Genomic DNA, 15,101 nt, shown 5'->3' on the forward strand with positions numbered 1-15,101 from the left:
GTCTTCTTTTGCAGCCAGACTCCCTCCCATAGCCTGCATTTATCACCCCAACTGCTGCCCCAGCCCTTTAGTAAGTGACTAAAAAAATGTATTGAATATATGTATATATGTACAAGTTGCACCTCTATAAACTGGAACTCTCTGGTCCAACAATGGATCAGAAAGTCACAATATGCTGCAGGAAGTGGAGAGGCAAGAGCAGGCTCATCTGGGCTATGGGCTGGGGGAGGCGCAGGAGTCGGAGCACGGCTCAGCTGGGCTGCATGGGCGTGGAATGGGAACGGGTGCATGGCTTGGCTGGGTTGTGTGTGGGGGGGGGGTGCTCAGCTGCACTGTGGGGGGAGCCAAGAAGCCTAGTTGGGGGAGAGCAGGGAGAGGGCTAGCAGCAGGGGGGGGAGGGAAGGTCCAACCTGTATATGTATATGAAAGACTATATTTTCACCCAGAAGATGCGTCTAGACTGGCAAGATTTTGTGCAAAAGCAACTGCTTTTGCGCAAAAACTTGCCAGCTGTCTACATTGGCCGCTTGAATTTGGGCAAGAACACTGAAGTTCTAATGTAAGAATTCAGTGCTTCTTGTGCAAATACTTTGACACTCCTGCTCAGGGATAAGCCCTCTTGCGCAAGAATACTTGCTCAAGAGGGCCAGTGTAGACAGACACCTTAATTTTTTGTGCAAGAAAGCCCGATGGCTAAAATGGCCTTCGGAGCTTTCTCACGCAAAAACGCATCTATACTGGGCACAGATGCTTTTGCGCAAAAGCACTTTTTGTGCAAAAGCATCTGTGCCAATCTAGACACTCTTTTGCGGAAATACTTTAATGGACACTGCCTCGGCCTAATTTTGAGGCTTCCCTGTAGTGTGGATGCACTATTTCAAAATACAGTAACCTCAGCCTTAGGCTACTTATTGCTTCAAGTGCCTTCAAGAAAGTGAAGGTGATTCTTGTGTGGTGTGTTAGTTTTATTTAAAAAGGTTTTCTGAGTGTTATTTTAACAGGTAAGTTAATCTCTTACATTTATACTCTCATGTAGTTTATCGCTGTGCAATAGTATGAAAAAAATAGGTTAACTAGATAAGTAACTAGGCAGTTAGGATGCATTTACAGATTGTTTACAATAAATTTGATATGCTCACAATCTTTTTTACCTTTTATTCATTAAAGCAACAAGTTACTATAACAGTGGTTTTAAAAGCTTGATTGAAATATAGTGATGAAATTCATATTTAGGTTGTATAACATTTATTTCTGTTGTGTTTTATAAAACTTACATATTTTAAAAATTTCACATTTTTTATGTAAAAGACATGAACCTAATGAGAACAGGATATGAACAAATTAAAGAGAAAAAAATATTTAGCAGAATGTAAACCACAAAAACTACAATTTATATTTGTCTGTAGTTAGTAAAATAAGTAATTCTTTAAACAATAAATATCCTAAGAGGTAGATTATTTACAGTGGTGTAGTGAGGAGAGCACTGGGGAGGAGGGGTTTGGCCTTGGGTGCCATGCTAGTGGGGCACCAATTTAGTTCCCCTCCACTCCTACTGTCATCCCTCTGCTCACCTGCTCCTCCTCTGCCCGCCGCTGGCTGGAGCCACTTCTTCCCCACCTTTCTGCCCCCAGCCTGACCCTCCTCTTCCTCTGCCAGAAGGTTAGTGCATGCAGAGCCCAGCCCCAAATTGGAGGGGTTGGGGTAAGACATGGGTACAAATCCACCCCCCTACGGTCAGGCTTAGCTGTGTGCCACGTTTGGGGCCCTGCCGCATGGCAGCAGTGGCGGGGTTGCGGCGCAAATTTTGCCTTCATCCCCGGGTACATAACACCCTCGCTACGCCACTGCTAACTACTGCTCTATTGAATATAAATGGAAGGAATGGCAGCACTTTATTAGTATTACCATAGCATGTAGAAGTCATGCTGTGGACTTCTTCCATAGTCATGGACCTTTTCCTCTTCTTTTCTGGCTGTCCACAGAAGTGCAGCCAGATGTGCACAAAAGGACCTACGATCACATGGTCTTGGAGCTGTTAGTTTAAATAGTTGGAATCAGGGAAGCAAGTCTGAGGGTGAGGATAGAATGGTTATGTATCTCATTCAAGATGCTATAGCATATTCAAAGCATTACTGGTTCTCATGATCTGTACACTACAATTAAATTTAAAAAATGAAATTTCCAGTTTAAGTGTTTACTGTAAACACACTCAGGAAACAAGTCTCCTCACAATTAAATTATCAGTGCAGGGATATGGAAATCATAAAAAGCACCAAAGTCAATCTGCTTAGCTAACCTCCCTTACCAAGCCATGAGGGTCTCAGTTCTTATCGAAACCAAACCAAACAGCCTCCTGTCATAAACCCAGCAAACCTCAATCGCTTGTATTGATGTCTTTTGGTGGGAAAGACCAGTATCCTGCTACTCATTGTTAGGGTTGCCAGGTGTCCGGTTTTGAGCTTTCTGTCCAGGAAACAAATTGAGAAAATACCGGATATATAAATGTCAGGTATTTTCTAGTTAAGTTTTTATTATTATCACGAGTATCAGTACACTGTGTGAGTATGTCTACCAGCCAGACAGTACACAACTACACAGTAGAGGGAGGGGACGGAGCTGGGGGTGGGGCGGGATGGAATCCCTGGAGCCAGACTTGCCCATGTGCCCCCTCTGGCCAGCCCCTCTTTCCCCAACCCCCTCACGATCAGCCCTGCTTCCCGCTGGTTCTCTCCCGTTCCCCTGATCTCTTCCATCCCGGACAGACAATTCACAGGGTTCCCCGCTTGCTTGTCTACCTCAATGAGGGACAGCAAAGCAGTCCTATCATGGAGTGCCCTGAGTGCCCATACTCGGGACACCACAGCACTCGGCCACATGGAGCCAGAGCTGCCCCATAGCACGCCGGTGCATCTCGTGGTGCCGTTGCCATCAGCCCGGCTGTACTTGCAGCAGACTGCCATCCGGAAGGTCCATCGGGGGGCTGTCAGGATCCAGGAGGCCCTGTGGAAGAGCTTCTACCCTGTAGAGCCCTCAGAGCCACCCCTGTCCTGCCCACCGGGGGCTCATGCCCCATTCCTCCCTCACATTCTTCCACTTAACCCTCCCTAGCCCCCATTCCTGATGTCAAACAAAAGACACGTATGTTCAAAAATAGAAACTGGGTTTATTGAACAAAACTGGGGGGAGGGATGAACCTCTGGGGAGACTGGGAAAAGGAAGTGGGAGAGAGAAAGAGAGAGGGTGGGAGAGGGGAGGGGGAAACCTGGGAGGAGAGAGCTGGAAGGGGGAAGCAAGGGGAAGAAGGGGGATGGGAAGCTCAGGGGCTCAGGGTTGGGGGGTCTCGCTGGACCAACTTGATTTTCATGCAAACCTGCTCCTGGGTTCGCATTTGGCCTTTGGTGGGCAGGCTGGCAGCTATCCTGCCATAGGCAGCCTCATTCCTCCATCTAGTGCAGAGATCATGGACATTGGGTGCATCCCCCCCAAACCTGAATAAGGTCCATGATCTCCACCCTGGACCAGAAAGGTGCCCACCTTCTTCAGCCTGTTAGGCTCCTGGGAGCTAGCAGATTGCTCGTGGGGAATGGTGGAGGGTTGGTTGCCAGTGACTTGCTGGCTTATGTTTTGGGGCCACTGGGTCGGGGCCCCAGTGGCCACTGCTGGCTCTGGGCTGGCAGGCTTGGAGCTGGCACAGGCACTGTGGCCAGGGTCTACCCCTTTAATGGCTCCAGGACTTGGGGAGAGGAGAGTAAGTTTTCCTGGTTGTGCCCAGAGTGGCCACCAGGGCTCCCTGGGAAGGGCTGGAAGCCCCCTATTTCGAATTAAGTGTCTACACAGAACTTAATTCGAAATAGCTATTTTGAATTTGGTATTACTTCTTGTAGAATGAGGTTTACCAAATTTGAATTAAGTGCTCTGCTGTTTCTAATTAATTTTAAATAGCGGTTTGCATTTATAGATGCTATTAAAGTTAATTCGAAAAAACGGCTATTTCAAATTAACTTTGCAGTGTAGACATACCCAGAGAGCATGCACAAAATACATCCTTCTAATATTTTCCATCCGTGTACAGAATACATTTTTATATGTACTGATGCATGTGCAAATGTGCATCACCAGTAGAAACAAAAATCCTAGCTGTAGGTGCTCTGCTAATCAGCTGAGCAGTATTCGAATCTCTGAAAAAATAAGGAAGAACGGCTCTTGCGCAAGAGGGGGTTTTTGTGAAAAAAGGAGCCATCTACACAGCTCCCTTTTGTGAAAAAGCCTCTTGCGCAAAAACGGCTACTCATTACTTATGCAAATGAAGTGCAGCGATAGTCCATTCCATGTTTCCTTTGCATAAGCTTTTCCGGAAGAAGGTTACAGTGTAGACAAGCGCACAGTTTACAGGGAACATTGCATCTGATCCCTCTGAATAGTAGCTACTAACTTTTAAGACTTCATGGAGTAGGTTTTACCAGTTCCAATTCCCTGATTAATTGTGTGTGTCTTATGTGACCAAAAATACAACTAAAAATTGTAGGAACTTTTTACAAAATACTAGCTACCCAAAACCAAATGATATACAGTACTCAGAGATTGATGCATCAACAATTTCAGAGCTGCTTCAATTTGTCAAATATTTCTGCCAGTTGACAAAAATAAAATCATAATATTTCACACAGCTCTAAAATGTAGTTACCGATATTTCCACATAGAAAATGCAAGCACTTAAGAAAAGTTTTACAATAAATACTGAACAGAGTGTCAGCCAGCTACATAATGACAGGGAAGTGATGACACGCTGCTGTGACTTACTTGTACCTGCCAAGATGAATCAGTTTAAGATCACACCCTAAAACAAGTCGCAGAGAGAAAAACAGATGAAGCTTTAATTCAGTGGGGGTGGGAAAAATGAAATATCCATGTCCAGGAAGCATATTATTGCTGCGTTTTGAAATAAGATCTGAAACTTTTACAAAACTGCCATACTCCAAATGAGTTAACTCACTGCTCCAATGCATGCAACTAAGCTACAAAAATGAAAGATGTGGATACAAATGAAAGATTTAAAGGAATACTTACAGACAATGCTAAAAGAGTAAGGCCTGAACCTCAAATATTATAAATTGCTATAACATCATTTAAGTTATTTTACCTCATTTAAAATCTGACCTACAGTCTCCAAAAATGTCTGTGGAGTATTACAAAATCTGCCAAGTTATGACTTTAGCATTCCAAGCCTGGGTCGCAAGCAATACTAATGCAGGACAATTTGGTATTCTATACACATAAGCTTCTTCTTAAGAAAACAATAACATTTTATTCATTTATGTTGCTTAATGAAATAAACAGATTGTGGACCATAGTTATCAAATGTTTTGTTTGTTTTAAGCCAGTGGTACCATGGTAACAGAGACAATGAAATTATAATCACATCTCCTCAAAACAATGAATAACTGGATAAAATAGTGGATGATTGATGTTGCTGAATATAAATGTTAGACACTAGTGTCAAAATAATATAGCTAAAGACATTCCATGCAAATGTGTTACTTGACAATCTGTTTAGCAATAGGAGAACAAAAACTGAAATCCAGTCAGACAAACCATGCTGAGATGCTGACAACATTTAAAATGGAAATTTAAAAAGTTAACCTCAAAGAGAAATTAAGAATAGTGGATTTACAGTAATATTTGAAGGAACTGAAAGAATGAAAACTAGTAACCCATTTCAAATAAAAAAAAAACAGTTTGATAATTTAACAGAGGAATTTAGTACTAGAAAATGTGTTTTAACTATAAGCACCTGGACATATTGGAATAAATCTGGCTCTGATCCTTTACTGCTTTAAACAGTGATTTGCCATTTAGTGCTGTGCAAAGAATGTAAAACTGTATTCAGTGAGAAGAGTAGTGTTTCATACCTACTTTACACAGATGGTTACCTTTTTCTTTGTGTTTCTATAGCACAAAGTCCTGGTTCATGACTAGTAGTCCTAGGTGTTAAAATTAAAAAAAAAATCAGAAAAGGGCAACAAAAATGATTAGGGTTTTGGATTGGGTTCTATATGAACAGAGATTAAAAAGACTGGGACTTTTCATCTTAGAAAAGAGAAGATTAAGGGGGAATATAATAGAGGTCTATAAAATCATGACCAATGCGGAAAAAGTGAATAAGGAAAAGTTATTTACTTATTCCCACAATATAAGAACCAGGGTCACCTAGTTAATAGGCAGCAGGTTTAAAACAAACAAACAAACAAAAATAAAGCTTCAGGGGGTAGCCGAGTTAGTCTGTCACAGAAAAAAAACCCAAATGGTCTGGTAGCACTTTATAGACTAACAAAACATGTAGATAGTATCATGAGGTTTCGTGGGCACAGCCCAATTCTTCAGATTACCAGAGTTAACTTAAGAAGTGGGCTGTTTCCACAAAAGCTGATAATACCATCTCCATGTTTTGTTATTCTGTATAGTGCTACCAGACCATTTGTTGTTGTCTTTTTTTTAAATTAAGTTTTTTTTCACTCAGCGCACAGTCAACCTGTGGAACTGCTTGCCAGGGGATATGGTGAAGGATAGGTCTTTAACAGGGTTAAAAAAAGAGCTAGATAGATGCATGGACGTTAGATCCATCAATGGCTATTAGCCAGGGTGGGCAGGAATGGTGTCCTTAGCCTCTGTTTGCCTGGAAATGGGTGACAGGGAGGGATCACATGAGGATTACCTGTTGTGTTCCCTGCCTCTGGGGCATCTGGTATTGGCCACTGTCAGCAGACAGGATACTGGTCTAGATGGACTGTTTGTCTGACCTGGTATGGCCGTTCTTACGTTCTTATGGAATGTGTTGAGTATTCAATATATAAGACATTGGAGAACTAAGCCCTCTGTTTCACTATTAGGGTATGTCTACACTAGCCCCCTAGTTCAAACTAGGGAGGCTAATGTAGGCATTCGAAGTTGCAAATGAAGCCTGGGATTTAAATATCCCGGGCTTCATTTGCATCTTCCTGAGCGCCGCCATTTTTAAATGTCCCTTAGTCCGAACTCCGTGCCCACGGCTACATGCAGCACGGAGTAGGTAGTTCGAATTAGAGATCCTAATTCCACGAGGAGTACCGGTAGTTCAAATTAGAGATCCTAATTCAAACTACCTACTCCGTGCCGCGTGTAGCCGCGAGTACGGAGTTCGGACTAAGGGACATTTAAAAATGGGAAGATGCAAATGAAGCCCAGGATATATAAATCCTGGGCTTCATTTGCAACTTCGAATGCCTACATTAGCCTCCCTAGTTCGAACTAGGGGGCTAGTGTAGACATACCCTAACAGAAGTCCATAGTAATAAACAAGAGGGGGACTCAAATGCCTAACTATACCAAGTGGACTCTGGGATAGGCTTATTTAGGGAATATTTACCAAACAATAGACTCAAGCATCTTGAAATAGCTAAAATTCCAAGTTCCAAGAACTGGAAGAAATACTTACTAATCACATATACAATAATCTCCCACAAAACCCGATTAACTGAAAGAGAAAGTCAAACAAGCAACCAGTTTAATTTATATATGAAGAACTCCAAACAGTAGTTTTAGAATGGTATTCAAACATGGTCATCCTGAATACACAAGAAAATGGTTAGACTAAATGATTGTTAATGATTGCTAGAATAAGGAGAGGAGTCTCAGGAGTAAAAACCAGCAGCTCACTCCGCTGGCAGTTCTGAGCCATGATGCCACTCTGTGGTTAATTTGTTCTTAATATTTCATTGATTTCTGTAGCATTTTTGGATACTAGTGGTTGCCAACAAAGAAGAACCACTGATTTTTCTGTGTTCTTCTCTTATTTCTGAAAGCATTAGCTGGCCTCTATCTGTGGCTACAATAGCCAATTCCAGGCTCATCAGTGAGGTAGGGGATGGCAAAGGGCTTGTGCCTTTGTGTGCTGCCTCCATTTGCAAAGCAGCCTGTCTTGTTCCAGAGACAGTGGAGCTGACAGGTCTGTGTAGTGATTTTGGGTCTTTCCACTGATGCATTTTCACTCTGCCCATGCCAGAATTTGAATGCTGCATACAAACAAGTCCATGTAAAATCCTACATTTCACCAGTACAAAATATTGGGCTGTGTCTACACTGCACCCCTTTTCCAGAAAAGGGATGCAGATTAGACACATCAGAATAGCAAAAGTAGGAATAAGAGATCCTCCGGAAAAGGGCTTATTTTCCGGAGAATCACGTCTAGACTGGCACTTTTCTCCGGCTTATCCCCAAGCTGGAAAAAAGCGGCAGCCATGTAAATGCAAATGCCGTGGGGGATATTTAAATCCCCTGCAGATTTTGCTATTCCGATGTGTCTAATCTGCATCCCTTTTCTGGAAAAGGGGTGCAGTGTAGACACAGCCTTGGTGTTTCTACCAAGAACAGAGCTCATCCCAATGAAGCTTCTTAATTTTTACACCCTGATTCCTTCCTTAATAGAATCCTCCAGAGAGTCTCAGTTCTGATCAAATGAAATTACCTAGAAATATAGAATTTAAACAGAGCCAGCTGTATGTGTAGGCAGAATAGAAAGATGCCTCTGATAAAAATCAAGAAGCAATGGGAATGTGCTCAGCAACCCAATGATTTGTGTAACAAGACTACTTTTTAAAATCCTTGTTTGTTACAAATAAATCCAACACATCAAGGGAGAGCGGCTCCTCATGACATGTGCCAGTGTGTAATGTTTTATTTTAAAAATCCAGGCATAGATTAGTTTTGTAATGAACTACATTTAGAGGGAGAATATAGCAGCATTACTAGTCACATTCAGTATCTTCAGGATTCTCGTGTCTTGCTTACAACAGACCTGCTAATACAGCCCAGAATTATATCTACCTATTTTGCAGCAGTGTTACACTCTTCACTCATATTTAGTTTATGACCCACAAAGACCCCCTCCCCCCCAGATACTTTCCTACACTATTGCTTCCTAGGGCAGAGGTGGGCAAATACCAGGCTGCGGGCCAGATCCAGTCCATCTGCATTAACCCCTTGCCAGCGATCTCCACTACATTTACAGGTATACATAACTATAAATCCTGTTAGCCACAGATTGTTATTCCCAGCCGCTAGTGGGAGTTGGGAGAAGCACTGTTCTGGTCCATGCCCCTTCCTGCAGCTCCTGTTGGCTAGGAATGGTGATCCGTAGCCAAGGGAGCAACAATTGCCAGTACCTGTGGGGGCACAGGTAAATATAGTGGCGGTGGCCTTCAGTGAGCTAACCCTGGAGAACCACCACCTTTTTATTGCCCACCCCCGTCTGAGACCGTTATTTCCCATTTTGTGTGTGCTTAACTGATTCCTCAGTGGAGTACTTCTGCATTTGTCCTTATTGAATTTCATGCTGTTTTCTTCAGGCCGTTTTTCCAGTTTGGTCAGATCATTTTGAATTTTAATCTTATCCTCCTAGCCACTTGCAACTCCTTCCTGTGTGGTATCATCTACAAACTCATCTAATGGCACAGAAAGTACACTCATGAAATCATTCGTGAAAATATTGAACAGAAACTGACACAAAACTGATCCAGGCCCTTCCAGACTGATTGTGAAACACTGATATCTACTCTCTAGGAATGGTTTTCCAGCCAATTATAGTAGCTCCATTTAGGTTGTGTCTCCTTCACCTGCTTGCCTACTTAAAAGAGCCCAGCTGGCATAGAAGCTAGTCCTACTTATGCAGATTTTCCCCAAAGGGTTAGTTCAGATAAGATTTTTTTCCTTCAGAAACAGTTCAAAAAGGAAGAAGTTAAAGGTTACAACACATCAGTGAATACTCACATGCCTCAGCCTTGGGCTATATCTCTTCTCCCTACTCTGGGGAAATCAAGCATCTGATATTAATTAACTTTGATAAGACAGCAGGAGTCTCTAGATGAATGTTGACACATCTAATTGTTGGTCACAGCTGTAGGCCTTCTGATTGCTTGGCAATTTAGGATGGGATTTTAACTCCCAGTTTACCAATACCAGGCATCAATATGGGTTAATCTAACCTTCATGATATGTATGTATCTCCCTAGTTAATTAGCAAACAATACTCCATAATAATTTCTTAATTTCTTTGTCTCTCTCATACACAGATTCTATGTTGTTAAAGTAGATACTGTTCTGAATTTCTGTAATTAAGTATAGCACTGTTTGGAGGAGGGAAGAGAGGAATAATGTTTAGAAATATTAACTATATTCAGTTTGAATGCAATTCCCCCAAAGTACCCAGGGAGATTCCAGCATTGGGTAGGGGAAAGAGGGAGTTATGCTCAATAAATGGATTTTATACTCTCCTCTTAGAAGCATGTATACACACAAACACACACATATGGTTTTGGAAAGCATAATTGGGCCCTACATACATGGCAACATACAAATGGTTCTATTCAGAACAATTGGCTTATTCACACGCATAAGTGCTAGAAGAACTGGGGTCTTCGCTTACAACAACAGACACCAGTTATCCTATGTCTGACTGGTGCTTAGTATTATCCTGCAACCAGATTGGTGCAAGCTCACATCAGTCAATAGAACTCTGCATGGCCACAGGTGCCCAACTGTGGGAATCCTAATTGAGGACTGGATCCTCTGTCTAGAAAAGTATCATTTACTAATGGTTGCTAATAATGTTTCTCTACACTCCTTAGTCTTGGCCAATAGCAACTATTAATATAATTAATGAAGACTTTTTAAATGTAAGAATTAAATGCAAAAAAATTAAATTTGTGCAGTTAAGACTTTGCTGTCTTTAATTACAAAGTCACATGTGTATCTTTGGTCCTGATGCTGCAATGTGCTCAGACTGATTCAATGACCATTAAGTCAATGGTTCTATTTGCTTCAATTGGATCTTTGGAATAGCAAATGCTGTGCTTATGTGGAGCCCCTTTGAGTTCAATGAGGCTTTGCTCAGTTGTGAGGATCTGCCCACATGGAACTCATTTCCTAACTGGGGCTTGAGTTTCTAGAAGACATGGCATATTAGGTTGCCATATTTTAGCACTTGTGTGCAGTGCAGTTGTGTATGCACACAACGGAGTAGAGTTAAAGTTTGCCAAGTTTTAATTTTTATATTTTCTGACTTTCAGATGCTTACTTGTGCCACTTTCTCTATACTTTAATATTGTATAATATTGTGTATATTTGGGCAACAATAATCTATTCCCTATACAAAGCTATTCCATAAAAACATCTAAATATTAATATTTGAATACTTATCACAGATTCTCTAACTTGACTTGAAGGCATATCTTGTTTCTTTTAAGTAGTTTTACATTAAACATGAATTAATAGCTAAAGAAACTGAATTTGTATTTTCTTTCCTTTTATCTAACAGGTCTCAGAATACGATTGTTCAATTTTTCTCTCAAGTTATTGAGCTGCTTCTTATATATAATTCGAGTACTCCTTGATGATCCTACACAAGGACATGGATGGTAAAATTTTATTTGCCCTCTCAGACAAATCAGTCATACCTGATGCTTATAAAGATGTGATGTTCTGCCAACAGAGATTTAGTTTTAGAGTTTATAGATGGTTGTGGTGCAGCATGATTGCAAAACTAATCCACTCTGACTATGATAAAGTAGCCAATGAAAATGTAACATGATTTTCCTTAAATCAAAACTATTTTGCTCCTTATTACTCAAAGTGCTTATTGTATATTTGCTCATATTGTGTTACAGTCTACACTGTGATTTCCCTAGCAAGTCAGATCATGTAAGTAGATCTGCGTTGCTTTCTCTTCAGTCTTTAAACAACCGTTTTTCCTAAACTTCTGTTTATTTTTATTAAGAAAGCATAGCAGAGAAAACACTAAAACAGTAAGAGAACCTACCCATGCTAATAAGCTAAATAGAGATCACCCCCATTCTAGCAAGAGTTGTAGCAGGCCTTCAAACTATACACGGGTTTTTTTCCTGTGATTACAAGTTCATAGTGGCCTTGGCTCAGGACAAGCCACACTGCAAATCTAGAAGTCACTTTTATGCAATTTGGTCTTGTCCTCATGTAACAGATGATTAACCGATGAAAGTCACTTCCTCAAGACAGGTTTCAGGCTCTTTCTACAGGCACTGTGGTGGTGAATGCTTTAGAAGGGACTTCCCAAGGAAGAAATCGGTAGGGAACAGCATTTACTGGATGGCATGGGATGAGTAGTCCTAGGTATAGGGATTCCATGACCACCAGCCCCAAAAGAAAAAGACGGGTGGTGGTGGTCAGGGATTCCTTCCTAAGAGGCACTGAGTCATCCATTTGCAGTCTGGACCTGCAATCTCGAGGGGTGTGCTGCTCACTGGGAGCTCGAATTCAGGATGTGACTGAGAGTCTTACAAAATTGATCAAAACTTCAGATAACTACCCCTTCCTGCTTCTCCATGTGGGAACTAACAATACAGCCAACAATGACCTTGAGCAGGTTACTGAGGATTATGTAGTGCTGGGAAGAAGGATCAAGGAATTCGAAGTGCAGGTGCCGTTCTTGTCCATCCTCCCGGTGGAAGGGAAAGATCTGGGTAGGGATCATCGAAATGAGGAAGTAAATGTGTGGTTGCACAGGTGGTGTTGGAGAGAGGGCTTTGGTTTCTTTGACCACGGGACTCTGTTCCGGGCACAAGGATTGTTAGGAAGAGATGGGATCCACCTAACCAAGAGAGGAGGGAGCATCTTCGTGAGCAGGCTTGCAAATCTAATGAAGAGGGCTTTAAACTAGGTTCATTGGGGGGCAGTGACCAAAGCCCTGAGGTGAGTGGGAAAGTCAGATACCAGGAAAAAATGCAAAGAAGAACGAGCAACTAAGGAGGACCCCTGATTAGAATGGAGAAGGTAGGGTGAACAACTGGTCATCTAAGGTGTTTGTATATGAATGCGAGAAGCCTGAGTAACAAACAGGAAGAATTAGAGTCCCTGGCCCAGTCCAAGAATTATGATTTGATTGGGATAACAGAGACTTGGTGGAATGACTCCCATGACTGGAGCGCTGTCATGGAAGGGTATAAACTGTTCAGGAGGAATAGGTGAGGAGAAAAGGTGGAGGACTTGCTCTGTATGTAAAAGAGCACTATGACTGTTCAGAAATCAAGTATATAGAGGGAGAAAATCCTGTTGAGAGTCTATGGGTTAAGTTTAGAGGTGCAAACAGCAGCAGTGATGTTGTGGTTGGTGTTGCCAGGCCGCCAGATCAGGTAGATGAGGTAGAAGAGGCTTTCTTCAGACAACTGAGAGAAGCTTCTAAATCACAGGCCTTGGTTCTCATGGAGGACTTTAATCACCCTGACATCTGTTGGGAGACCAATACAGCAGTATACAGACAACCAGGCAGTTTTTGGAGAATATTTAGGATAACTTCTTGGTACAAGTGCTGTAGGATCTGACCAGGAGTCATGCGTATCTTGACCTGTTGCTCACGAACAGGGAGGAACTAATAGGGGAAGTAGAGGTGGATGACAATCTGGGAAGAAGTGATCACGAGATTTCAGGATCCTAACCAAAGGAAGAAAAGAGAGTAGTAAAATATACGCCCTGGACTTCAGAAAAGCAGACTTTGACTCCCTCAGAGACCTGATGGACAGAATCTCCTGGGATGCTAACATGAAGGATGCGAACATGAAGGGGAAAGGAGTGCAGAAGAGCAGTATTTTAAAGAATTTATTGAAGGCACAGATAGAAACCCCCGATGCACAGCAAGAGAAGCAAATATGGTAGGAGACCAGATTAGTTTACCAGGGAAATCCTTGGTGAATTTAAGCACAAAAAGGAAGCTTACAAGAAGTGGAAACTTGGGCAGATAACTAGAGAAGGGTATAAATGTATATCTCAAGAATTCAGTGGAGCTGTAAATGTATAGCTTGAGAAGCCAGAAATATCAGGAAGGCGAAAGTGCAATCAGAATTGCAACTAGAAAGGGATGTGAAGGGTAACAAGAAAGGTTTCTACAAGCATGTTAGCAAGAAGAGGGTGATCAGAGAGGGCCCTTAGTGGATGAGGGAGGTAACCGAGTGACAGATGATGTGGGGAAAGCTGAAGTACTCAATGCTTTCTTTGCCTTTGTCTTCACAGACAAGGTCAGCTCCCAGACAAATGCACTAGATGATGCAATATAAGAAGAAGGTGGACAGCCCTTGGTGGGGAAAGAACAGGTTAGGAACTATTTAGAAAAGCTAAACATACACAAATCTATGGGTCTGGATTTAATGCATCTGCGGGTACTGAGGGAGTTGGCAAATGTAATTGAGGAGCCTTTGGCCATTATTTTTGAAAAGTCATGGAAATCGGGAGAGATCCTGGATGATTGGAAAAAGGCAAATGTAGTGCTCGTCTTTAAAAAAGGGAAGAAGAACAATCCAGGGAATTATAGACCAGTTAGCCTTACCTCAGTCCTCAGAAAAATCATGAAGGGGATCCTCAAGGAATCCATTTTGAGGCACTTGGAAGAGGGGAAAGTGATCAGGAATAGTCAGCATGGATTCACAAAGGGCAAGCTTGCTGCTCAGCGCACATGCCCCAGTGCCTGGAAGGAGACGCGTGATTGTACCGGCAGCTCCAGGACCCGAGCATAAGGTCGGGGAGGGGAGGAGGATTGGGTTGGGAGTATGCCCCCTTATTGTACCTCCTGGTACATATCCAATAATCCAGCACCACCTATGTCCCAAGGGTGCTGGATTATCAGAAGTCTGCTGTACCTTGACTTTAGCAAAGCTTTTGATACGGTCTCCCACAATATTCTTGTCAGCAAGTAAAGGGAGTATGGATTGGATAAATGGATGAATAGAAAGCTGGCTAGAAGGTTGGACCCAGTGGGTAATGATCAACTACTTGATGTCAGGTTGGCGGTTGGTTTCTAGCGGAGTGCCCCAAGGTTTGGTTCCAGGACCGGTTTTGTTCAATATCTTTATTAATGACCTGGATGAGGGGATGGATTGCACCCTCAGCAAGTTTGCAGATGACACTAAGCTAGGGGGAGAGGTAAATACATTGGAGGGCGGGAATAGGGTCCACAGTGACCTAGACAAATTGCAGGATTGGTCCAAAAGAAATCTGATGAAGTTCAACTAGGACAAGTGTATAGTCCTGCACTTGGGATGGAAGAA

At 42.3% G+C, this 15,101-nt stretch overlaps 1 protein-coding gene across 4 annotated transcripts in view; it reads left to right on the forward strand.

Annotated features, from left to right (window-relative positions):
• Window positions 1–15,101, forward strand: part of KCNT2 (potassium sodium-activated channel subfamily T member 2) — a 322,338-nt gene that overhangs the window by 90,615 nt on the left and 216,622 nt on the right. For all 4 annotated transcript variants that reach the window (XM_075936723.2, XM_075936724.2, XM_075936725.2 and 1 more), the window contains exon 3: window positions 11,348–11,447. In XM_075936723.2, coding sequence (XP_075792838.1) covers window positions 11,348–11,447 — 100 coding nt within the window. The remainder of the gene's footprint in view (window positions 1–11,347; window positions 11,448–15,101) is intronic.

The sequence above is a fragment of the Pelodiscus sinensis genome, chromosome 9 (genome assembly GCF_052426305.1).
Source record: "Pelodiscus sinensis isolate ZL-2025 chromosome 9, ASM5242630v1, whole genome shotgun sequence".
NCBI lineage: Eukaryota > Metazoa > Chordata > Testudines > Trionychidae > Pelodiscus > Pelodiscus sinensis.